Source organism: Miniopterus schreibersii (assembly GCF_964146895.1).
Source record: "Miniopterus schreibersii genome assembly, chromosome: 2".
Classification (NCBI taxonomy): Eukaryota; Metazoa; Chordata; class Mammalia; order Chiroptera; family Miniopteridae; genus Miniopterus; species Miniopterus schreibersii.
The window spans coordinates 95,986,323-96,013,881 of NC_138102.1; the positions used below are offsets into that span (position 1 = coordinate 95,986,323).

The 27,559-nt window shown below is 40.4% G+C and overlaps 1 protein-coding gene across 5 annotated transcripts in view; it reads right to left on the minus strand.

Moving 5' to 3' along the window:
* IFT88 (intraflagellar transport 88) overlaps window positions 1-27,559 on the minus strand; it is a 132,479-nt gene that overhangs the window by 15,510 nt on the left and 89,410 nt on the right. For all 5 annotated transcript variants that reach the window (XM_081129766.1, XM_081129765.1, XM_081129764.1 and 2 more), the window contains 4 exons: window positions 26,089-26,141; window positions 21,562-21,627; window positions 15,718-15,824; window positions 8,885-8,951 (listed from right to left, as the gene is read on the minus strand). In XM_081129766.1, the coding sequence (XP_080985892.1) occupies window positions 8,885-8,951; window positions 15,718-15,824; window positions 21,562-21,627; window positions 26,089-26,141 (293 nt within the window). The remainder of the gene's footprint in view (window positions 1-8,884; window positions 8,952-15,717; window positions 15,825-21,561; window positions 21,628-26,088; window positions 26,142-27,559) is intronic.

Sequence of the window (27,559 nt, forward strand, 5' to 3'; positions counted from 1 at the left end):
AGAAGTTGCCTGCCTGTGGGCTCTGTGAGATGGGAGGGCTCATCAAAGGAGCAATGGCCTCTGCCAGTTCTGTCTGGGAGAAAGCTGCCCCTCCAGCTCTCACCCTGATTCCAGGCAAGTTAGTTCCTCCCTGAATGTCCCAGGTTCCTTTCAAGCTGTTGCCCAGCGCTAGAGCTCAGAGGGAGTGTTGTCTGAGTAAGTCCACGGGTTGGCCCTTTAAGAGGAGCTGCTTGGGGCTCCGGCAGCCTCCACATTACTCAGCCACAATCCCTCTTGGTTTTTACAGCCTGAAGTTGTGGAGACTTCTCTTCCTGGCACTAGAACCCTGGGCTGGGGGGCCTGATGTGGGACTGGGACCCCTCACTCTTCCAGGAAACCACCGCCGAGATATCCCTCCCAGTTTTAAACCATGGCACGGGGTGTGGGACTGTGGCCACGCCTCTGCCCTGCATCTCTGCCCCTCCTACCAGTCTCGATGCTTCTTCAGTTCGATGCCTGAAGGACTTCTGTTCAGCTAGATTTTAGGAGGTTCTGCGTGATGGTTGTTCTGTATTTTAGTTATAATTTTGATGTGGTTGTAGGAGGCAGAGGGCACTGCGGTTACCTACACCACCATCTTGTTGTCTCGAATGTTACAGTTTTAAAATATGAGTTCTTTTTTGGTGAGAATGTGAGTTTCATAACATAGACTCTATTCATGGACAAATTAAGTTAAGAGGCTGACTACAAAAACTCCTCCCATATGTTCTCTTCAAATAAAAATGAAGTCAGTTTCCAAGGGAAGACAGTCTTTACTTATTTAGAAAGAATGTGGTTAGGAGCATGAATATTATTTACAATTGTAGATAAACTGAAAGCAGAATAGAATAACTAAAGAGAAGATAGAAAGCAATATACTTAATTTTTGTTAATTATTTAAACAATTAGATTATGGCAATGATTTTATGATTTATTTATTTATTTACTTTTTAAAATATATCTTTATTGATTTCAGAGAGAGGAAAGGAGAGGGAGAGAGAGAGATAGAAACATCAATGATGAGAGAGTCATTGATCAAGCCCGCAACCTGGGCATGTGCTCTGACCGAGAAGCAAACCCTGATCGCCTGGATCCTAGGTCGACGCTCAACCACTGAGCCACACCCGGCTGGGCTGATTTTATGATTTAAATTGAATGATTTTACCAAATTGAACACATAATACATTTATACTAGTAATGAAAATAAGAAAAATACATAGATTTTTATCTTTACTACCATCAATGATATTTTAAAATTCTGATGACTACTAATTGTGCTTCATGGCAGAGGCAAAGGAGACATGGCCACCACCATCAGGTCCACTAACTGTGGGTAACTTTTACCTGAAACATTTGCTATAAATAATTTCCATGATGCCATGCCTCTAACACACTTTTAAAATCCAGTAAAATATCTGACTTTCCTGCTGGTTTCTTATTTTATTGACTTCAGTATGCTTTTAAGTGAACAATAATTTGTTTACAGAAAAGTGAGAAAGAAACCACATTGTAAAATTACTATTATTCATTGCTCTCTGGTTGCAAATATGATTGTTTCTTGAGAGTTGTGAGTTGTATCAACTCTGGCTTTGGGGCTTACAGGGCAACATAACCCCTCATAGCTCAGGCCGGGAAGCAGGATGTGGGATCCCAGCACTGGGAAGGAGAAAGGGGCCTGTTGTTACTGCCACAGTGAGGCAACTGTTCAGAACACAATTAAACCCAGGATTATTTCCCATTGAGCATTTAGTTTATTCTCAGCATTTTATGCCATAAATAATGTGATAAGTGTGTGTGTGTGTGTGTGTGTGTATAGTAATTCTCTGTCTGAGTCTATGGTGTGGACCTTTTAAAGGTCTTGAAGAGTATTACCAAACACACCGTGCAGGGTCCTACTTTCAGCTTCCACCAGAAGCACTTAGCTTGTAAAGAAGGCTGTGCCCGCTGGATCCTGGAGAACTGTCCTTGCTAATCATACAGGTTAACTGCATTTCTTTAATAACTGGTGAGGTTGCATACTTACCACCATTTACAAGAGAACAGTTTAACCTCTCCACCACCTTCCTGCATCTTACACTTGCGTCTCCTTAAAATCACGGAAATCTGACTTTTGCCTCCAGCAGTGTACTGAGACCGCTGTCTTTAGGGTTTTCAACACTGTTGAAAATTGAATGGCCCTTTTTTTCTTCAAGCTCAATTAATCAATACATATCGATAATTCTTCAACTCCCTCACCATTTCCCTTAGTTAGGAAGACTATCAACTATCCCATTACTTTCTTATTTTTTGAAACTGCTATCCAAATGAAACCTAAAAACTCTTCTCATTCCTCGGAGTGCTACAAACATAGTGTCCTTATTCCTTGAAATCTCTTCTGAAGTGATTCTCTTTTGGTGAACTATAAACTCTGATTTCATTCTCCATTAGACATTAAAAATTTTTTTGGCCTCTCTCTCCCTCTCTCATCCCTGGGATGATATTCAATTTAGCACCAACTAAAATACAGTCACTAAGGAAACTACTCTCACTCCATAAGTATGAGGGAATTTTTGTTTATTGTTAGAAACACTAATGAACTTCAGACAGCATATTTGAGACCTTTCACATGAATCTACTGTCCAACTTACTTTGTAGTCTGACTTGCAAGTGACCTACCCTTTGTCATGAGGAAACTGCTCTTCCTTTGCTCCGTCCCTTTTGAGAGTTAAGGGGCCACAATCCGAAGCTCCCTCCCAGCCCCCAGCAGCATGGCCTGTCAGTACAGATGATACAACTGGCACATAACTGCACAGGACCCATGGCTAGGACCCAGCTGTACTCTGAGAATGTCAGCTCATTCTTACGTTGTTCCAGCTGAGGCTCAGTTTAACTGCACCACTCACTCCTTCCTTTTGTTCACTTAATTGTATATTACCCATCAAAACTGAAGTAGGCTCTGACAGCCAGTGTAATAGGCAACACTCAGGGGCAGAGGGAGCCTGTGAAGGGATCAGTGAGGATGGAAGCAAAGTAGACTATTATTTATTTATTTATTTATTTATTTATTTATTTATTTATTTATTTTCTGTTTTTACTATAATTCACATCCTACATGCTTAACTCAGTACTTGGCATATAAAAAGGATATGGGAAAAGAGCTGGAAGGGAATTGGTATTTCCTGAGTACCTGTGGTAAGGAACTCCACAAAAGTTTATTTGTTGATAGAAAGACTGAAAGGGACAGAGGGAAGTAACTGTATGTATAAAATATGTATACATGTGTATATACTTGTAGATATATGTAATATACTTTAGAGATTTTATCACATTTAAATATGTATAGTACACATATCTGTAAAATTTTTAGACTGGATTTTCTGTGCTTTTTGTAAATTGCCTCTGATGGAAATTCCAAAAGAGGTGTTTGACGAATGTTTTGATTAACTATAGCATTACTGGAATAAATGTTCTACTTTCCAGATTGGCAACTTCAAAAACCAACACTCATTTGTAGATATAATTCTAGCATTTTTGTTAAAAGCCTTCTTTTATAAACGGTAAGGCAGTGATCCATGTGCTGACATTTACCTTCATGAATAAATACACGTGAGCCTGCGGTGTCAGGAAAAAAATCGAGAACAACAAACTCAAGGTCGTACATCACTATATCCAGAGGTGGACACTAGAATTTGCGTACTGCCCATGGTCTCCGTTGTCAAAGGAATCACCCTTGCTAGTGCTTCCTGTGTATAAACTCAGCTCCTCCTCTCAACAACCCTACCAGGTAGATCCTGTGACTGATGAGGAAACTGTGACAAAAGATTAAGTAATTGTCCAAGATCACATAAGATGCAGTAACCTGGAAAAGTGAGTCCACGGATCCTGAATGAATACCAGGACTGAGGAACTAATTCAAACGACCCCAAACTAAGGGCCATAAGCTAAGGGCGAGAGGGAGGGAGCATCTTCTGCTGATACAAAGTCTCATCACTCCATTATTCTGTGTGTGACATATTTGGAGGTGGCTGAGCTGTAAACAGCTGAGATCATTTTAAGAGGAAAAGTTCAACGATAGTCTCATTGTAGAGCTGTACCCTTAGATTAGACAGCTGTAACTGATGCTTTGGTCAAAAGGAAGTCCCTGAACTGCCACCTGGGCATGACCAAGAATATTCATGGAGAGCTGGGCATAGAGTAGGGATCAGCTAAGTAAAGTCTGTGGGCCAAACCTGGCCCATCCCTGTTTTTGTTTGTCTAGTGAGTTAACAATGTTTTATAGACTTTTTTAATGGTTGGGGAAAAGCTAAAGAAGAATATTTTGTGACACATGACATTCAAATTTCAGTGTCTGAATATGAAGTTTGAGACCTATCCATGCCCATCCACTTACATGTTGTCCATGCTGCCTCTCATCACAGTGGCACGAGAGGACGCGGCCCTCGAACCTAAACTACCTACTATCTGGGCCTCTATGGGAAAAGTGTGCTGGCGCTTGGCTTAGAGAACCATTGTGCCAGAAGACAGGTAACACGATCAGACCAGCAGGGTCTGTGACACTGAATATGCTACCATGATACTGCTAACTATCCTCTAATAGTTACTACTAAAGAAGTTCCACTGTGGTGTTGAGCCTCAAAGTGTGCCAGGTACGGTGCAGCCCTCTGTGGGTTGTGGGGTTGTGCATGTAATGCTTATACTATTTCGGCTGTGACAGAGCCAGGACAAGAGGCCAAGGCTGGGACTATACACTGCCATACACTGCAGTTTTAAATGTGGTGGCCTTTTTATTGACATTCTGTCACATTTAATCCTGTATTATCTCACTGGAGATACAGCAGTGGTTCTCAAAGTGTGGTCCCAAGACCAGCAGCATCAGCTGGGACCTTGTCAGAAATGCAGATTTCTGGCCCATCAGAAGCTGACTGACTCAGAAGCACTAGAGCTGGGTAGTCAGCTCTCAGGTTATTCTGACTAACATCTGAGAACCACTGTAGATGGAGGGAGCTGAGGTTTACTGAGCAAATTAATAACAGCAAAAATCAAGCTGCCAGGAGACCAGTCTGATCCATAAAAAAGAACAATTTCCAAGGACCCTCAAGCATTTCAGAAATAGCTATTTTATATAAACGATTAATGATGATCCACGGTCCTTTGTCCTAGGCAATTTTCTAAAAACCAAGTTGTAGGAAGTGCATTTAAATTTTTATACTTATGACTGGCCTTATTTGGATTCACATAAAAATCATCCCTTTCTCCTAACTGCACTGTGCATCTAATCCAGGTCGAAGGGCCAAATATTTCCATGTTAAGCTGTAAATGTGCATGTCTAGGTTTTACAGGTTAGAGGTGGGAGATGGGTGAGATTAGGGTTCCCTTTACATAGAGCAGGGGTGGGGAAACTTTTTTCTGCCAAGGGCCATTTGGATATTTAAACATCATTCACGGGCTGTACAAAATTATCAACTTAAAAATTAGCTCTGAAAAAAGCTCTTAGATTTATTGAATTTTGAGTCCTGCCTGCAGTTCTCTTGGCAGGGCCAGACTAAATGATTTCTTGGTGCTGGTAATTCCTAAATAGCAAATGGTAAGTGACAGCCATGCAGAGTGACTGCTGCTGGTGTGTGTGTGTGTATAGGGGGGTAGATGGCTACTGAGGATGGGGGTGTGTCCAGTGTGCTACGGGGTGCTGGAGGGGCACAAGGAAAAAGAGAGGGGGCAGTGAGAGAAGGGTCCACAGCATGATTTACTCAGACTTCAAAGCCAGGGACAGTCTTGCCCTGGGCCTGTACTGAGAACTGGAGAAAGGAGGCAGAAAACATGATTCCTGTCATCAAAAGAGGCACTCCAACTTGGGCTTCAGGATGAAGGGAAGAAATAAGAAACAAAAAAGCAAATGGTAGAGAAAGCGGGCAAGTCTCCTGGGAAGGAACTGTTTAGTGCCTTCAACTTGTGCCAAGAGAACTGGGAACATGAAACCCAGCTGGTAAAAATGCCTCCATACCACAGTTTCTACTCCAAACTGCCCTTGTGTGAGAATAAAGCTTATTTGTGTACGAGAGCCGACTATCTGCTAGACTGAAGTGAGGGAAGTTCATTAAGCAGGAACAAGAACAAGCAGCAGTGAGGAGGCCGGGACCAGGGGTGACTTTCTAACAGAAGCCTCTCTCTGCACGCAAGTGTCAGATCAGGAAGCTCACCTTTCCTATGTGTCAGTCTTTGCTTCACCGACCTGACCTGACTGCGGAGGAGGTCTGGGCCTGTTTGGTTCTGAGGCACAGCATGATTCCAGAAGTATTAGGGAAAGGTCACCTAGGGAGGCTAGGCAGCTCTTCGTTTCTGAGGACCTGGTACCTTGTTGGCCCCTGAGGTGCACCTTGGCCTTTCTGATGTTTCTGAGAGGGGGACACTGGAGTTGGCCTAGGGATACTTTCTTGGAGCTCTGGTTAAGCCCCAACCTACTCTATAGTTCTGGGCCTGCCATGGCATCCTGTTAGGAGGTCCTGATGATTCTGAAGCAGATTTTCAAAGTGAAGACATCAGGGTAAGTCAGGCTCAGGTTAGGGATTAACACTGGAGACATTTCATGAGTTACCAGGGAAGGCTGAGAACTTCCCATAAAGTTGCTGCTGCTGTTTTGGGAGGGACTGGTTGGTAACTCTAAACTCAAGATTTTTAGAGACAAGTAGGATACTTAGAGGGTGGTGAATCTGTTCTCAGAATCTGAGTAAATAATTAATACTTTCCCCAGGGGTTACTCAAAACAATTATCCCCTAACGGGACACTCAATGTCAAGAGCTTGTATCATGACAGCCTGCTTCCTAAGAGCAAGGGTGAACCAGCAGCAGCAAGTGAGTCTGGCGGCCTTCTAGAGGTTCTTTAGTGGAATGAAGCACAATTCCTGGTCTGCTGACTTCTCGGCCGTTCAGAACATTTTTGTTAATTCAGGTCCATGATCCCTCCTCTACAATTCCAAATAAAGAGGTCTGAAAGCCATGTGTTCAGGTGGCAGTATGTAAACCTCTGGGGCATAAACCCTAACTTGCCTTGAAGTGATTTTTAGCCATTATTTATCCTCAATGTAAATATTCACGTTTCACTGAATTAATACTTTATTTGACGATGAGGTGCTCCCATGGGAATTACATGCTACATAGCTAATGCACCACATTACTTTTCTAAACTCCAAAAAATGCTGAATTTCACAGCACACTTGGCCCCAGAGGCTTGAAGAGGGGCTGTGGGCCTGGACTGCTGTCTCTGGCTTACCACAACTGCAGGCGCCCGTTTCTCAGACCCAGGACGCAGCTAAATCTAATCCCCGACAGTCAAACAGGAGTAGGGGTTGGGTAGGGGCAAAACTGAGGTATATCTGAGGGCTGGGAGGACAGTATGGCGACCAGTGCCCATTGTGACCAGGAGTCTGACGAGACAGGAGATGGCTGCTCCCTGAGGTGGCAGCCCGCCCTTGGCACTCTTGGGATGCAGGCTCTGGGCAACAGCTCCTGTGACTTGAGGGCTAACCAGTCAGGACTGTGAGGTCCAGTGGGAAGAGCTGGACTGATCCTTGGAGAGGCAGGCTGCCTTGCTAGAACTAGAGGCACTGATGATTAACTGCCCTACATACTTGGCGCAGCAGAGCTCTGACTTCTAGAAAGAGTCTTTGTCCCTGGTGCAGTCTCTAGCCCTGAACCTTAGAAAACACACCTGCCTGTCTTTGTTGTGGCAGCACCTTCAGCACTAGAACCCTTATGCTCTCTCCTTGCGTGTCTCTCCTTGTGTGAATTTTCTTGAGTACAGGGGTCACCATCTTATTCATCCCTGTGTCCCTGGCACTGCGCACAGTGTTGGGCACCGAGGATGCATCTATTAAATGTTTGTGGAATGAAAAACCTGCCTAAGGGTCACATCTTGCCTTGTCCTGACTCCTAGATCACAGACAGATATGCAGCCGGGCAGCTGCACAGACTGAGTCACATATGCACGACCCTGCTAAGTAGGGGTGTGAGAGAATGGAGCTGTGTTTATTGGTCTCATTTAGCATTTATTTTTCTAATAGTTTATTTAAAACCAGCAAATTTCTACTAAGTTTAACTTCCCCTGAAGTAGAGAGAGAAGGTAGATTTTGTTGATGGGAAAAAGGGAAGGAAGACTTGCCAAACAAACTTCTTATTAAGTAATGATGTCACGAGCTGTTACAGAATGAAGGCATTTGGAGATGCAAAAAACTTCAGAAATCACCTAAATCCTACAGCATTTATGTGGTTGCTTCAGAGACACATGGTTGTCATGATTAAGACTGGAACAAGAACCATGTTCTCGAGTTCCCAGACTGGCACTGTTTCTACAACTGAAGGTGAGACTGAAGACCTGGGACTGTCCACATTCTATATGACCATCTTACTTCTCTAAAATGTAAATTTTAAATATTACAGAGTAAAACCTCATTAGGGTGGACATCTATGATAATATAGCCAACCTGAACTTGTTTCTTATGCTATTAGCAGAAACAGGTATGGTTAAGAACTAAAATTGCTCCCTGGCTGGGTAGCTCAGTTGGTTAGAGCATCGTGCCGATATGCGAAGATTGAGGGTTCAATCCCTGGTCAGGGCACATAAAAGAATCAACCAATGAATGCATAAATAAGTGGAACAACAAATCAATGTCTCTCCCTTTCTCTCTCTCTCAAATCAATAAAAAAAATAAAAAAAGAACAAAAATCACCAACATTTACACTCAGTTTACATATCAGACTGACTGCCTACAAAATTAATTAGGTTTTACTGTGTATACAATACACACACACAGATAAAGAACATTTCTGGATTAAAATGTTTCCAGAAGTCCATGTACTAATCCACAACTTCAAGATGACAGAAAATACTTACCACTGCCAGCACTACCCTCTCTCTTGATGCGGGAACTTCCAGGGCCATCTCTGCCAGACTTTATGCGCTAGAACAAAAGAACAAGAACAAGAACAAGAACAAGAACAAGAACAAGAACAAGAACAAGAACAAGAACAAGAACAAGAACAAGATGAGTTTAAAAGAATAACTCATTTCTTTGAAGTTGAATATAACTAAAAGTTGATTTTTAAATTAATGTTACTATGTAATTCTGAAGACTTACTGTTCCTACTTTCCTGAAAGCTGGGGTCAAATTGATTGTTACCTTAGTTGGTTCTATGGAAATAAAGACTATGTTGTTTTGTAAGTCTGGGGTTCAAAGCCTGCCCTCCAACACTCAAATGGCACTTACACTTCTAACTGCAGTGTAACCTCTGCTTATACAAACATCCTAAAGCCCGAATATTCTCTTGGTGTGGAAGTTCAGGTTTAAACACAATCATCTGGAGGGGTGGGAGAAGGGAAGATAATCTATTAAAAGGCTATTTCCTGCATTGGTCCTACTCTACAATGGTTGGACCTAAACTATTACAGGGAAAAAAGGCAACTTGGCTTTTGAAATTCAACTTCTACAATAAAAGCACTATTAAAATCTCACTACCCTAGCCGGTTTGGCTCAGTGGTTAGAGTGCCAGCTGGAGGACTGAAGGGTCCCAGGTTTGATTCCAGCAAGGGCACGTACCTCGGTTGCAGGCTCAATCCTAGGTCCTGGTTGGGGCGAGTGTGGGAGGCAACCAATTGATGTGTCTTTCTCACACTGATGTTTCTCCCCCCCCCCACTCTCTGAAAAGCAATGGAAAAAATATCCTCATGTGAGGATTAAAAAAAACCAAAAAAACCCTCACAAATGCCTTATCTGTTTAATAGTCTACTTTCTTAGACACAGATTCACCCTTAAAGAGAAATACCTCCAAGCCGTGACCTTCTTAGTTTTCCTTTTATATTTTATTGTTTTGTGTTTTGCTTAAGTGTTAGAATTTTTATATCACAAGCTGCTTCAAGTCTCCCTTTGACTGGTATGAGGCAGGGCCTGATGGCAGGTAAAAGAGGAAACACTGGAATAATAATTGATAAAATGATTCTCATCACAGCAAAACTAAAATGTGAGGGAAGCAGCCATAAAATGGAACACAAAGCAGAAAGTGACAGAGGGGAAAAAAATGACAGACGTCTGTTTATTGACATGGAACTCTGTCCACATTATTTTGGGGGGACAGTGTGGGGGCTATAAGCCAGGATTTTTGTAAAAATCCCATTTTTGTAAAAAAAAGTACCATTTAAAAATATATATGTATTACTATGTTTGTATATATTTGTAAAATGCCCAGGAAGATACATACTAAAATGCTGATAGTGATCTTAAAGTGCTAGGATGGGTGATTTTCACTTCTTTCTTTGTACATTTTAATTTGAATTAAAATGTTACTTATAAAAGTAATCTATCTAGCCCGGCCAGGTGTGGCTCAGTGGTTGAGTGTTGACCTAGGATCCAGGCGATCGGGGTTCGATTCCCGGTCAGGGGACATGCCCGGGTTGCGGGCTGCAGCCGATCAATGACTCTCTCATCATTGATGTTTCTATCTCTCTCCCTCCCTCTCCTTTCCTCTCTCTGAAATCAATAAAGATATATTAAAAAAAAAAAAAGTAATCTATCTAACTTTAAAAGAACATTTTTTTAATAATATAAAAAAAGATGGCATTCCTATTCTGAAACATATATGCCATTCCAATTTTGAAAAAAAAAAAAAGGTAGGTGCAAGAGGAGCAAAATAGATACAAATAAAACAATGGGACAAATTAAATAAACAGGCATTGAGAGTGAGAAACATTTTTTCCTTTTATACCTACTGTTCGATATGAGCATATGACTATATATGTCCTCTACTACTACTCTGGAATTGGAATAAAATCAGAGCCTTAAATGTTCTACTCAGAGTGGAGGCCAATAACCTGCCACCCCACAAACTGTCACCTACCCTTGAAGTGAGCACAGAACTCGAGGGTGAGGGTTGACAAGCTTGCATATTGATTTCACATTTCTGACATCCAAGTGCGTGATCATTTTGCTAGTGATGTCAATGACAGATTGGGACAAAAAATTAACTGCACCACAGACCTTTGAGAAGCGGTGATCTGGAATACTCTCCCAATTTTACAGCTAATGAGAATGAGGTCCAGAAGAACAAATGTCCCTTCTGAGTCACAGAGCTGGCCAATGGTCAAGCCAGGAAATAAGTCCAGGGTCCTGTCCACCACATATGCTTTTGTTCAATAAGACTTAGATTTTTGTCCAATAAACAAATAGCAGTTAGTTGTTTCCTAGTTAAGGATTCTTAAGAAGACCGGCTCTGATTTCAAATTCAAGAGAAAACTCCAAAAAATGCATGGACATGGCTGTAACTTCCTGCACTCTTCTTCCTAGAGATTCCGTACCTGCTCTAAACACTAGCTCCTCCAGGAATGATGTGAGTCCTCCTCTGAAGCTGAACCCCTCCATCTCTCTTCCCACAGCTCTTGTTTCCCTCACATGCCACATGACCCTGGCTAGAGGAACTGGTGTTCATCTTGTACTCCCATGTTACGAGCACCTTCAGTATGGGGCCAGCTCTTACACAGCACTGTGTCTTCCACAGAGCACAGCACATTGTGATAAATGTTTCCTGAAAGGAGGAATGGGGACTAACAGAAGTAGGACAGGAAGACACTGGCATCAATGGCCTCTAACAAAGGCAGTGATTGGGAAGCTGCACCTAGAAAATGTAACCAATGCTCAAATCACCATGAATTTGATATCAATGATACATATTTTCTTCCACATTTTTGTTAGACTTTGTAAATGCCATAATGCATAAAATGTGCAAGACATCCTTGTAGCTTTTATTACATACATAAACTTTTTTAAATTTTGTATTTCTTCTGTAAGTCAATTTGAAAGCCATGCCTTTATGAGATCTTATTGCTGAATCTCTTTTCTTTTAGGAAATATAACCAAAAGGGTTTCTGCTCAAATAGATGGTATACTTATTTTCATTGTTTTTTGATAATAACTGAAATTTGATGATAAATACCAACTACATTTTATATTATTTTTGAACATCACATGATATTTTGTCAATTTGGACAAAATAAAGCATTTCTTGAATTGTTTGCTGATTTCTTTGGGGAGACAATAGCAAATATTTTTTCTAGAGATCACCATACCTGAGTTTCTCTATTTGAAAATTTTGAAATTTCAGAAATTTGATTTTAAAAATGGAATGAATTACTAATATACTTCTATTTTTGGACTAGCAATTAAAACTTCCTGTATTTTATAAATTATTTATCTATTTTCTTTTGCCTCCTAATAATTTCCTTTTGTTTTCTAATCCTCTTTGTAATTTTAGCTGACATTTTTCTCTTCTTTTTCATATTTAAAATACTGTCTTCACTTCCTGTTCTTCTCACTCTGCTCTTTCCCTAGCAAAGAGTCAAGTCTGACAGAAACATGAACATCTCTTAAAATACAGCACTGCTCTGGGGTCTGGGGTCCAGGGTCCAGACTGGGCAGAGTGACTCTTGCCTGGCCCACTGGCCTGTGCCTGGAATTGCTTCCTGCTGTCACTAATGAATACATATGGGTGGAGTTTCTTCTTACTCAGAATGTGATCCTTCGAGCACAAAGGGGAGAACGGTCTTCTTTTCTGTAATAGTTCCAGGAAGACGATGAGTTTCTCTGATAATTATTCTATATAAACAACCTTCTGGCTTTAACATCTTAAAAATGGCATTAGCGGCTAAGGGAGATATATTATCTTGACCCACATAAACCTGAATTGATTTATCTTTCTTTCTGAGGTCTACACAAATCCTTTTCCATTTAAAAATAATTTTTAAAATTCCATGGCCTGATTTATTTTATGTCTACTCTCCCCCCCCCCCCACCTTTAAATCCGATTCCATCCCCTGAGCTGGTATTTGATCTTTTGCAAGGTGGCCCTTTGGGACCATAAACTGTACACTAGTGCTTCTCAGACTTTAGTTAATATAAAAATTACCTGGAGAACTGTTTTAAAAAGCACATACACAGGATCCATATTCAGAGACTGTAATTCTGGGGTAGGGTTTGGGCAGGTCGGGGCTGGGGCGCAAAAGTTTGCAATTCTAACAAATGCCCTGATTATTCTGAAGCTCTACTGGTCCACAGACCATACTTTACTAGTACTGTTCTGAGACCCTAACTCCTAATTATATTATGGTGAGTTGATGGCAAGGTACATTTGATCTAATTCATGGTACAAGTTAGCAACTTTGCTGGATGCAGAATAAGTAAGGACTGTATACAACTAAAAATGATGACTTGTATCACTCTCTCTCTCTGATCTTCCTAAGGTGGCAGGCACAGTGTTAGGAGCCAGGATCTGAATCCCAGGTCTGCCCCCAATAGCTGGTGACCTGCAGAAAGTTACTTAGCCCTATATAACTCAGCTTTCTCACCTGTAAAAAGTAGTAATAATCATACCACATCCAACATCATAGGATTATTGGGATGATCACATTAGTTGATGCATGTAAATTGCTTAGAACAATGCCTGCGCTTCACCATGAAATCAATAAATATCAGCTGTCATCATTAATGTCTAGTTAAGCAGATGCAGTAAAGTGGAATGAAAGGAAAACCTGTCACCAAAAGATTGCTGACATCATGCAGGAAGTTATCAGGCTCTACACTTCTGTTTCTTCCTGCTGTCAAACTGCTGCAATTATCAGCCTTCCAGAGGAGAGACAGGGACAGAGACTGGGCGTCAATTCTATGTTCTTTAAGCAGTTCCAGATGATTAGCTACACTGTCCCTGGTTTCCATTACATGGCTATTTCACTAACGGCTCAAGTCAGCAACATGGAAGAGATCTCCTATAAATGATCACAGAGGCCAATACAGCTTCGGCAAGAAGCACCTCAAAATCAGACATAGGAAGTTACTAACTATAAAAAAGACATGTGACTGTCTAACATTGTGGAAATGTTAAAAGAAATCAAGATATATCTGTACAGCAGGGTATTAGGCTGGCATAACAATGATTTTATGAAGAAATTCTAATTACATAGGAAAGATGTTAAGGATTGATTCTAAACAAGAAACAGAGAAAAAGTAACAAGAAGTTTTAAGTTCAAACTTAGAAAAGGAGCTTATTTATTATATCTTGTTTCATGACTAATAGTATTTTTTGTGCTCCACAAGCCAGAAAAGAGTGCCCTGCCCTCTGCACTTACAACCTAGAAAAGACAAACAGGCTTGCAACAATTAACTGAGAAGCTGGCTCTCAGATATATGAGAATTCTTTCTCTTTAAGCTTCTTCTTCCTCTTCCTAGGACCTTTCTTTTCAACTTTTCCTCTTTGCTTTGTGTTTATAAGCAAAACATAAAAAAAGAAAACATCAAGAAAACGTTTCTTTGACGTAAGATTTAATGAGGAGTACTGAAGAATGACAGAGAAATTGATTTCAAGGAAATTGGAGAGACAGTGTTTTGTGGGTGAGGACAGAGCTTTAATCCTAAAGATGAAGAAATAACTAGGTGGGAAGGGAAGACATTAAGGAGAAGCGATAATAAAAGAAGACATCTCAATGATACTTGGTTTTATACAGATTACAAGGAGAATAGTGATAAAATATTACCAAAAGAGGTTTCGCTCAAGCACAGGGAGACATTAATAATTTGGTAAGGTAAACAAATGATCTAAAGGCATCAATTGTAACTCATATGGTAACAAGTTTACCAAAGTATTCTTAATTAGGGAATTATTTTTAATGAGTATAACATAAGGATTAGAGGTCAGGTTTGTGAGAGAAATAGGCAAAAGTTGACAATAGTCAATGAATAAATAAATATTTTGATGGAAGAACCAAGTTGGCTGAGTAGTAATTAGAAAGGAAAAGCAGTTTCAATGACATTCATATATTTATAATAAACTCAGTCCATATGAATATTAGTCCACAGTAGTCATATGAAAAACAAAAGTTTAACATCATAGAGCAAGAAAGCAAGAAAGGAAAGAGGAAAAGGGGAGAGGAAAAGTCAATAGGGGAGAGGAAGCAAAAGTAAAGGTAACCAAAAGAGAGAGGATGGTATAATTGCTCAACTAAGACACAACTCAGTAAATGAAAAAATTAAGTGGTAAACTATAAGAAATGGGAAAGTTAATCTGAATCTCTATCTATAGAGGGTGAATATATCTTCTATGAAAGGCAGATACTTGAAAAATCATGTTAAACTTTTAAATATTCTCGGCTCAAACTTCGGAGAAATTATTCTTTTAAAGAAGTAAAGATAAGTACATTGGTATTCCACATGCTGCATGGAACATAGAAATATATTTAAAATGCTTCCATGTATGTTAATGTTATTCTCAAAGCCATCTCTACTATAGAGGGAAAAGTACTATGCTGTACACAAATAACTGCCTCTTAGTTTCCATGGGCCACAGGACTCTTAAATTAAAATTGAGAGTATAAACTAACTTATTATCTAAAAATTAAGTATGTAAAATGACTAAATAAATTACTTCATATTGTGTGAAATTACAATTATTTGTCTATTAGTATGATCCACTAAAGACCGTGAGTCTATTGTACTTCTTCCTATTGGAAATTTACTTTTGACAGAACTTTATCCTAAAAGTACGATTTTAGTTATTGTGTTTCCTTTATGCCAGAGCAAAACAATTTCAACTTCATTTTACTGACAGAAGCCCCAACATCACTCAGTTGAGCTATAGAAGGCTGACATTTTGAAAATTAACAGACAGTAGTTTTCGGCCCATATGAGATACCTGTTCTTTTATCTCTTTCATTTTTTCCAACCTCTTGAGTTTTGTTGCATATTCTTGAACTTCTTTTAATCCAATATCTGTGCAGAGACGAACCAAGAAACGCAGACCTAAATTGTAAAAAGTACATTTAGAAAAGTATTTGTGCACTGTGTTGAAAGTACAACAAATCATTAACCAGTCTTTTGGGGCACAGTTAGGAATGATGCTCACAGTATTTGTTTCTCTCTTGAAAAATGTGTTAAAAAATTACAAAACTGAAATCTATATAATTTTCTTACACAATGATAGCCCAATAAGTTTAATACATTTTTTAAAAAAGTACCTCTACTCGTATTCTCTTGACCTGGGAAGATGGACTTCCCTGAAAGGAGTTTAAGTAAATGATCTACTCATGACCGTTAATGTTTTGCAAAGTAGCAACGCTAAAGTAATTTAAAATGTCACATATTAGCATATAAATTGTTTACATATACATTAGTAAATCATAATAAGGTAATTTTTATTTTCTACAAATAATACACAACTATTACTCTTATCTACCCATCCTTAGAAAGAATGACTCAGGAATACTGAATGTAAAATAAAAATTGTTTTTGGTAGATATCCTCTGAAATTTAGTATGTCATTTGTAACTTCATAGGGCAAGTCAATTTTTGATAAATGAAGAATATATTTTAAGACTAAATTATCTTGTTGGGTTCACTGGAAAACTCTGCTCAAAACAAGACATTCCATGGGTGCAAATGTTTCCCTAAGACTACAGTTAAGGTAGACTATTGACATTTGTTTTGAAATTATCCAGGCAAAAGTTATCTTAGACATTCCCTGTGGCACAGGTAAACATTCATTTAATATTTAGAATGAATCTTAAACTCTCCATAAAGAAAGAAATTTGGTGGTGTTTGGAGATAGTTTCTTTAACTGGTCAAGTGCCAGGTGCTCTGGTTACTGCAGTGGTTCTGGACAGACAGCATTCCCAGCCCCAGGGGACACCTGGCAATGTCTGGGGACATTTCTGTTTTTCATAACAATGGTGTGGGGGTGGGGGCGAGTGCTACTGTCATCCAGTGGGCAGAGGCCAGGAGTGCTAAAATACTCTATAATCCATGGGACCCAGAATGGTCCAGTCCCAACATCAGTGCTGCTGAGACTTTTGCCCAGGTGACTTTTGGGTTGCATAGTTTCCACACAAAAAATCATTGCTCTCATTTAATCTCTAAAGCACCAGTTTCCTAAAGTGACTGAGATTAAGAATCAAATAAAAAGCTTTAAATAAATAAAAAAAATTAAATATCTGGGTCCACTGTGAATCTAAATGAGAATTTGTATAGATAGGGCAACAAATCTATAGTTTTTGAGTGTGACAGGGAATCCCCAGCAAGTAGGCTGTTTCCTGACTGGCTTCTGGAGACCACTGCAGCAGGTTAAAGAACTTGCTCTAAATAGCACTAGAAACTCCTTGCTCCTAAGCTACCAGCAACACTATAGCTGAGCCATCTGCTGCTGAGCTTTTATAAAAGCCAAAGTGAGGAATATGTTAATTAAGGAAGAGGCAGTACCTGTAATCCTAGGCTAGAGCTGGGCCACTGGGAAACGTGGCTCAGAAAAGATTGTTTGTACTGAATTGCAATGTGCTGTTTTGTGTTCATTATCACTGTAGGACAAAATTAAAAATAGTCTTTCCAAGTATGTTATTTTATCTGCTGTATGGGTATTTTACAGCAAAGAGCTGCTGTATCTCTCAATGAACTTATCTACTCTATCGTTCAGTGTCTCAACATGACTGCATTAGAAGTTGAAAAAATGTTACATCTTCCCAAGGAATTGCTTTTTCTTTGTCCTTAACATTTGCTATTTTAATTATGATGTGTCTTGGAGTGGGTCTCATTGGGTTCCTGTTTGAAACCCTCTGTGCTTCCTGAACTTGTGTGGCTTTCTCCCTCACCAGCATAGGGAAGTTTTCTATCATTATTTCCTCCACCAAATTCTCTATCCCTTGCTCACTTTCCTCCCTCTCTGGCACTGCAATGATGCAAATGTTGTTTCACTTCATGTTGTCCCCAAATTCCCTTAAACTGTCCTCATGCTTTTTAAGTGTTTTTTCTTTTTCCTGCTCTCATTGTTTTTTTCTACCTTATCTTCTAAATCATTTATTCTATCCTCTACTTCACTGAGCCTGCTTTTAATTCCTTCCAGCCTATTCTTGATATTAGATATAGTATTCTTCATTTCAGCTTGGTTCTTATTTATCATATCTAGCTCTTTTTTCATGCTTTCACTAAGTTCCTTGACCTCCCCATTAAGTGTCTTGTGGTTCTCATTAATTTCCTTGAGCATCTTTATAACTACTACTCTGAACTCTATTTCTGATAATTTGCTTGCCTCCATCTCATCAAGGTCTCTTTCTGGTGATTTTTCCTTATCTTTAGTTTGGGGCTTCTTTGTCTCCCCACTTTAGTGACTCTTTGTGTTTGTATCTGTATATTAGATATATTTGCTGTCTCCCAGTCTTGTGGGGTGGGATTTTGTAGTGTATGTCCAGTGAGACCCAGAGGTGTGTTTTCTGTATACTTCTGAGTTCTTTGCTCTAGGTGTGTCCCTTTAGTGGGTGTCATTTTTGTGGGTTCTGTGGGCTCTCCTGTTGTGATTGGGTCTAGATTGTTGTTCACCCATTCTTTGGAGGACTCTCCTCTCAGGTTGGCTAACTGTGAGGTTCAGCACCAACCACATCATGTGAGCTGTTGTACGGGTGCTGGCAAGCCAAAACAAAACACAACCAAACAGCCAGGAAACAAGCATTATCTTACAAAATATGCTGACAATCACAATGAAAACCACCCAAGAGAAAGTAGAACTGGAAGCACGAAGCAAGAACACAAATGTTAAAGCAAAAAAAAAAAAACAAACCACAAAAAAGGGAGAGAGAAAAGGATACTATTGCTAATAGTAAAAAAATATAAAAATATATATACATAATAAAATAAAGTAAAAAGTAAAAAATAGAAAAGCTACGGGGAGATAAAAGGGGCAGGGAAACAATTCTGAAAGGAAAGAAGGGTGAGCAAAAAAGGGTAGAGTGTAGGAATAGGAAAATGATTGAAAAATAAAAAATTAAAATAAAGAGACAAACAGAAACAAACAAACAAAAAGACAGGAAGACAAAGAATAAAAGGGGAGAAAAAGAAAAGAAAAAAAAAAAAGAAGAAAGTTATGCCAATGGAACAAGAAGAGAGAGAGATAAAGCAAGGGCAGGGAAGGAGCCCAATAAGAGATATGGGGGAAACAATAGAGGAAAGCAATAAACTTATTGATTATAATGATAATATCCCAGCAATAAAGCAGAGAATATCAAGAAAATCTTGATAATAGAACAAAAAACAAAACAAAGGAAAAAAACAAAACAAGCAAAACAAGACAAAACAAATTTTCAAAAAATTAATTTAAACATTAAAAACAAAAAATTAAAAACAATTAAAAATTTTTTTTAAAGTTTTTTCCTTTTTTTTTCTAAAAAAAAAGTCAATCATGTGAGATTCCTCTGGGCAGCTTATGTTTTTTGAAGCTCACTGTTTTGTATGCTGATTTTGGGTCTCCTGGCAGGTACTTGTGTGTCAGCCACTGTCAGGAGCTGTTTGGCTTTGGTGTCCTTAGGTAGTTGGCTGGTCTAAGGCTCTCTGTGGACCACCTCCACCTACCTGTCAGCTATTTTGCCTTCCCCTTGTGGTTGCCTGGTCTTACTCCAGAGTCTTTTGAAGAGTCTTTAGGGTGCGGGCTGGCTACTGTAGATCGGGATATCACTCCCCTTACTTAGTGGTTTTGCAGTCAGGCGTTCACTATGGGGAAGTTAGCCTCTGCTTCAAAGCCAGCTCCTTAGTCTCTACCCTATCGTCCAATTCTAGTTCTCCGTACAATGACCTGCTGCAGGTTCAGGTGGCATTCAGTCTGTTGCCTTTTCTGTATGGGCAGTTTCAGCAGCCTGGGCTCAGTGGGTTTGATTAAAAAAGACTCTGGTGAGCACTTTGCCTGCCCAGTCCCCAGGAGGGGTTTTAAGGTTTTCCTCCAGTTCCCAAACAATAGTCCCTGAGAGTCTTATTCTTGTATTGCCATTCTGTGAGCTGTTTTCCCTTCCCCCTCAGGACTGTGCCTTGTGGGGGATATCTGGGGCTTCAGTGAACTGAACCAACCCCTTTCCTACTGGGGATGGTGCTCTTAGCCTGCTCCGCCCCTCCTTTCCCACTTCTGGTTGGCAGATCTCACAGGGCTCTCAGTTCAAACTCTCCACAATGCAGACACAAATCCCAGCTTTTGCTGGTCTATCTCCCCAATGCAAGCCAGGAAGGTGGACGCCTGTTCAGCAATCAAAAACTCAAAAACGCATAAAGCAACAAACAGGCTGAGAACCCTCCCTGCAAGGTCCTGGGGCTCTGACGCCTGGGAACCAAGCAGGAGGGGGCACAAAGTCAGCCCCACACAGGTCCCCTGCACAGCTGATCTCAGTGAAGCTGACGCAGCTCCTTGTGCGCTATCCCGGCTCCCCTCAGAGCAAGTCAAAATCTCTGATTCACCCCACTGGCAGCTCTGGCAACTGGAGTCTCGATCCACCCCACTGGCAGCCAGAGACCCAATCCTCCCCACCGGCAGCTTCAGTGGCTGGAGTTCCAATCGGCCCTGTTAGTGGCTCTGATCCCCCTCTGGCAGCGGGAAGGCTCTCTTCCCCTTCCCCATGCCACACAGTTCAAACGATTTCTGGGGTTCTACACAGTGCCTTACAGGAAAGCAGTGTCCCTGTAGGTGGCTGGGGACTGCAGCCCTCTGGCTCCTTTCTATTCAGAAGCCACACACTGCCAGACAGCCTTTCCTGCGGGCAGCACCCCAGGTGAAAGTCCCCTGCCCCAGCTGCCGCCATTAGGCGCATTGTTTCACTGGGAAGGTGCAGTCCCTTCTTTGCAGGCACACTGTTACCCCGGTTCCCTCTGCCTGCGGTGCACGGCTCTCCTTCCCTTCTCCTCTGCTCTGGCTTTGAGGAGCCAGTCCAGCCTCTAACCCTCGGGCCTCGCAGGCTAGCACTGGCTTCAGGGGGTCTCCCCCTTTCTATGCCCCCCTCTTTTACCAGACTCTATGGTGTTTCTTAGTGCTCCTTACTTGAAATATGTCCACTCAGGTATATTTCTCTTGTTTTTCCAAGCTGGTTATGCAGTATTTTAGCTGTAAATCCAGTCCATGGCTGGAAGCAAGGGCGCTCTGCTTCTTGTCAGAGTGCCACCATCTTCCTTCCTGGCTCTCATTTATTCATTCTATAGTCATTTAATGTTAATTGAACGCCAGTAGGTGCCATCTGGAAATCTTGCCTCTATTTGCTACCAGGAGGAGTATGTCAGAAATTGCCTTTTATTTCCTTATAAACAATAAAGATTATAGAATAGATTGTCTTTTATCTCTTTCCCTTAGCGGTACATCTATTCAGGGCTCAATATAGAGTTTAGTGGGGATACACAGCATATGATTATGGTTATTTTGTGTTTTTCTTGATCCTGATTTGTTATTGCTGTAATACTTCCCATTGCTATTTTAAGTTACATCAAATCCACTGTACAAAAGATGGGGAATATAGATTTGTTTACTTTGGAGAGAGTTCAATAGTAAATGTAAATCCATCAACAATTAAATTCTAAAAAAATGTGTATTTGTATAGTCATATTCTCTAATCCTGTAAACGTGGATCAAAACACATGTACCACAATTATAGGTTGGTATCTATGTATGTAACTATTGTACCAAATGTAAAACAGGGCATAAAATGTGAGAACCTATACTTTCAAAGTTACAAAATATAATCTCACTTACATTCAACATTTTCTGGAAATTTTCTGTGAATATCTTTATAAGTATCTAATGCTTTTTGGTAGTTACCTACAAATAAAAAAAGAGAAAGAAGCACACTAGCAGATTATATAAATTAATAGGATTCAGCAAAACATTAATTTTAATCTAATATACTGGTACCACTTAATTGGTTTAGCAGGAAGACTTTCTTTCATGTTTGCCTCAAGCATGTGTAACAGTTCTTAACATAACTAATGGAAGAAAATGCATAGAAAAAAATAAATTTGAAAAGGGTTAGAGGAGAAGAAAATTATGGTTAAAACTTAGTTCTACTTCTTAAAATAAATGTTAGTGGTACAAATTAAGATCCGTTCAGTTTCCTAAAAATTAAAGATTATTTCAAGTGAATTGAAAATTTAAAAGAATTTATGTGATAGACTAATAATTTTGTCATTCACTTAGTTGGAAAAGATGAAACATAATTTTTTTTGTAATTATCACTGAAACATTTAAATGTTTATAGGAAACATTTTGTTTTATAATAAAATAATTGAACTTCATGCAGCAGCAAAGAATAGAAAAAATGAATTTTGGGTCAAAGGTCTTGGTGAAACCTCAGTGAATGAGCTAAGAACCTCTGGGCGACAGGGCTCAAGAGGGATGTCTGCGCTAACGTCAAAGAGTTGCTGTGAGAATTAAATTAAAGAGAGGAAGCATCTAACTCACAGCAGTTTCTCAGTAAATGTTAGTTTCTCTTCCAACCCACCGATCCATAACTCAAGAAGGTTTATGTCTTTAAATTATTCAGAATACCCCATATACGTACACTCTACATATGACTGATATGGAAATAAACAGAGGCAATCAGAACTCAGATGAGATAAAGTGTATACAGTGCAGTTATGTTGTATGTTATTTGACAGGAGACACAGTCATATTAATGATCAACCCTCACAATGACTTGAAGACAACCCAGAGCAGATATTTTGATGCCACTCTGAAGGAGCTCAGATAGGGTCTGTCAAGAAAGAAGCTACAGAACTGGGCAAGAGCACCCTGTTAACACTTTGACAAAACAAATGCTTCCCTGAGATTGAGGAGTTTCTTTTCCTGGGTCATTTGTATGCTTTACAAGAGGGATCATACATTTGTTAATGTTTGTCTCCTGCTCAATCTCTGAATTTTAACATCATTCACTTCAGTTCAAAACTATTAACATCGCTACCCTTCAGGACAGGGGTCAACAGCACAGGACCTAATAAAGCAGTTATTGAAAACACAAGTAATATCTCGTATAAAAATATAGCCCCAGTGTTCTATACCCGGGACTTCCTCAGGCTTGGAGATAGAGATAGTCTCATTAATGTGGCCACACACATAGGACATTAAGAATTATGTGACAGCCCGGCTGGGCTTGGCTCAGCGGTTGAGCGTCGACCTAGGATCCAGGCGATCAGGGTTCGATGCCCCGTCAGGGCACATGCCCAGTTGCGGGCTCGATCAATGACTCTCATCATTGATGTTTCTGTCTCTCTCCCTCCCACTCCTTTCCTCTCTCTGTAATCAATAAAGATATATTAAAAAAAAAAAAAAAAAAGAATTATGTGACAGAAAATGAAATATAAATTGATGTGTATGTACAGAATGCCTGTTTTTCTGTGGCTAACTGGTAAAAATGATTACATATTAACTTTGAGAGATAAATCTGTTTCTAACAGTGGGGTTGGGACACATAACTAAGACCTACTTTAAAAAATTTTTAATTTTTAATTTATCTTTATTGTTGAATGTATTACAGGTGTCCCATTTCCCCCCACAATTGACCCCTTCCACTTCGCTCCCACCCCCTCCCCAGGCCTTCACCTCATTATTGACTGTGTCCATGGGTTATGCATATATGCATATAACTTCTTTGGTTAATCTCTTCCACTCTCCACCCCCCTTATCTCTTTCCTCTGAAACATGATTGTCTGTTGCATGTGTCAATGTCTCTGGATCTATTTAGTTCATCAGATTCTTTTGTTCATTAGCTTCTTAAAGAAGACCCTTCAACATTTCATGTAGTGCTGGTCTGTCTGGTGGTGATGAACTCCTTTAGCTTTTTCTTATCTGTGAAGCTCTTTATCTGATCTTCAGTTCTAAATGATAGCTTTGCAGGGCAGAGCAATCTTGGTTATAGTTCCATGTTTTTCATCACTTTGAATATTTCTTGCCACTCCTTCTGGCCTGTAAAGTTTCTGTTGAGAAATCAGCTGACAATTGTATGGGTGCTCCCTTGTATGTAATTAACTGCTTTTCTCTGGCTGCTTTTAAGATTCTCTTTGTCTTTAACCTTTGGCATTTTAATTATGATGTCTTGGTGTGGCCCTCTTTGTGTTCCTCTAGTTTGGGGCTCTCTGTGCTTCCTGGGCTTGTAAGTCGATTTCTTTCACCAGGTAGGGCAAGTTTTCTGTAATTATTTTTTCAAATAGGTTTTTAATTTCTTGCTCTCTTTCTTCTCCTTCTGGCACCCCAATAATACAAATGCTGGGCCGCTTGAAGTTGTCCCAGAGGCTCCTTATACTATCTCCATATTTCTGGATTCTTTTTTCTGCTTTTCTGGTTGAGTGTTTTTTGTTTCCTCATGTTCCAAATTGCTGATTTGATTCTCAGCATCCTCTACTCTACTGTTGATGCTCTGTAAATTATTCTTCATTTCAGTTCATGTGGCCTTCATTTCAAATTGGTACTTTATTATGTCATCGATTTTCTCAGTTGTTTTCATAATACTCTTACTAATATGCTTGAGCATCCTTATAAACAAAATTCTGAACTCTGTATCTGTTAGCTTGCTTGGATCTATTTCATTTAGTTCCTCTTCTAGAGATTTCTTCTGTTCTTTCCTTTGTGACATGTTTCTTTGCCTCCACATTTTGGCTGCTTCCAGCTGTTTGTTTCTATGTATTAGGTATGACTCTGGAATTTGTAGAGTGGCTTTGTGTAGTAGGTGTCCTGTAAGGTCCAGTGGCTCAGCCTCCCCAGTCTCCTGAGCTGGGCCTTCTAGGTACTCCCCTGTGTGGGCTGTGTGCACTGTCCTGTTGCAGTTGAGCCTTGGTTGCTGTTGGCGTCACTGGGAGGAATTGACCCCCAGGCCAATCGGCTGTGAGGACGAGCTGCAACTACAGCCAAAGAGCTTTTGTGCTGGAGACACCCCTATGGAGCAGGATTTACTTCAGTGGAGCTTTGGTGTTCACCAAGTGCATCCCTTGAGTGTGTCACCTGTGGATGTGGTAGGGTTGTAATCCAACATGGTCGAGTCTGACTACAAGGTGCACTGTCTCTGGGGCCTCCTGGGAGGTGCAAAGTCAGCCTCTGCCTGTGCCTTGCCCAGGGCCACCCAGCATGAGCTACATAGCAAACCACAGTTGGCTGCCACTTGTGCTGGGCTTGGCATTGTCCAGGAGAGACCTAGCTGTGAGCCAATGCAGGCTGCCACTAGTGCCAGGCCTGGGACCACTTATCAAGCCATATAGGGCACACGACTGCTTGTTTGAGAGATTTTAGGAAAGTCTTAAGCATAAACTCGAGACACCACTTCCACAGAAAAGCTACTGGAAATGCCTTGGATGAGCTTGCAGGTAGGGAGAGGCGGGGCCTCTGGGAATCACCAGGGTGGGGCCAAAGGTGTGAGTCAGGTGCTGGAGATTCAAATATGGTGCCTGCCTGCTGGTTCTGTGCAGGGAGGGCTTGCCAAAGAGGCAATGGCCTCTGTGAGCTCTTCTGCCTGGGAGATAACTGCCCCTCCAGCTCTCGCCCGAATTCTGGCAGGTTAGTTCCTCCCCAAGTGTCTCAGGTTCCTTTCAAGCTGCTGCTGGGCACTGGAGCTCAGAGTGAGTGTGTCTGGGTGAGTCCATGCACGGGCCCTCTAATAGGAGCTGCCTTGGACTCCCGCTCCCTCCATGACCCTCAGCAACAGTCCCCACTGGTTTTCACAGCCCGAAGTTGTGGGACTTCTATTCCCTGCCCTGGAGCCCTGGACTGGGGGGCCTGATGTGGGGCTGAAACTCCTCACTCCTCCGGGAAACCTCCACTGCCGAGATACCCCTCCCGGGCTTAAACCGCAGCACCGGGCGTGGGCCTGCGGCCGCATCTCCATGATCCAGTCCCAATCCACCCCCGAGCCACCCGAGTCTCTGCCCCTCCTACCCGTCTCGATGCCTCTTCAGTTCCCTGGTTGCAGGGCTTCTGTTCAGCCAGATTTCAGGAGGTTCTGAGTGATGGTGTGTCTGTATTTTAGCTGTAATTTTGCTGTGGTTGTGGGAGGCGGTGGGTATAGCTGTTACCTACGCCGCCATCTTGTTTCCTCCTTCAAGACCTACTTTTAAAGTGTAACTTTTTTCTGTCTGTAGTAATTATTATGTTTTTCATATAATGCTTCAAATATGTGTAGTTATGAAAAGTTAATGCTTTAATAAACAAAAATGCAATTGGAACACATTTTATGCATAATTACCTATAAGACAGAAACAGCAAAATATATGAAAAATCAATAAAAATAAAAGCATTTACCACTTCTTCTAAAACAACTAGCTACCATCAGCTGCCATTTCACCTGTGTGGGCCTATAAGAGAAATAAATGATATGAAATTAGAGAGGAAACAAAAATAATCTGAGATGGTCAAACAGATTTATAAAGCCACAGATCTGTACTATCTTTCAATTATTTTTTGACTTTTGATTAGATCTTTATTATTGAAAATAGCATATACTATATACAACTTCATTATTGCCTGTCATATTTATATTAGTAAATTTAAATTTAAGAGGCCTTCAATCTAGTTTATGCCTTTACTTAGAAATTTTTATGAGAACCATTAACTTGTTTGGTTGAAGACCACTGCATTCTACTTTAAACATTATTATTACTTTTGCCATAATCTTATACTTACGCTTGGAAATTTAATACCTACAAGGCAATTTTTGACTTTGTATTTGAACAATTAGGTTTCAACTAAAGAGAGAATAAAAAAGAATTCTATTCATCCCCTCCCCCTTTCCCTTAAAAAATGATTTTCTAAAATAAATAACCAGCCCTGGCCAGTTTGGTTCAGTGGTTAGAGCAACTGAAGGGTCCCAGGTTCAGTTCTGGCCAAGGGCACGTACTTCATTTGCAGGCTCAATTCCTGGTCCCTGGTCGGGGCGCATGTGGAAGGCAACCAATTGATGTGTTTCTCTCATGTCAATGTTTCTCTTTCTCTCTCCTTTCCACTCTCTCTGAAAAGCAATAGAAAAAATATCCTCAGGTGAGGATTTTAAAAAAACAAAAACAAACCATATTATTTTCCTCCTTAAAACCCATCACTTCTTCTTCAACTGCATGATAATCCAAGATCCCACTCCCATTTACCCACTTTTTGTAGTTTTCTGCCTTTCCATGTGTCTTTCACCATGCTATGCTACCACAAATTCAGACAGGAATACAGAGTATGTGCATGCTACATGTCTACACTCTGGGTCTCAGCACAGGACAGCCACTCCACATTGAGGCTTCTGCTGACCTCGTAACACTTTGCCATTCAGGCTGGGTGAGACTGTTCCATGGACTTGCTCAACACTACAGTTTCTTTCATACTGCACTTACTATACTGCAGTGTTACTTAGGTTTCTGAACCTTATTAATCCATAAACTTCTGAGGGCAGTATAGCCTTTGTATATGAAGGACCAGACATGACCACCCAGTGACACATACTGGGTGTCACTATTCACTTAAGTTCTCCTCCTTTGCATATTCTATTATACATTTTGACTGCTGCCTTCAAGGTCAGGACTGTGAATTTTAATTTGGTAATGTATTAATTCCATGACATGTAAGTTATCCATGTTTCCTCATCTATAAAATGGAGATAGTAATAGTACCTATTAAAAGGGTTGTTGTAAGAATTAAGTAACACAAGGTATGTAAACCATAAACATTACTTATTATTATAACCACTTTTTTTTTCTTAAAGAAAATCTTATTTTGTGAATGCTACCTATTG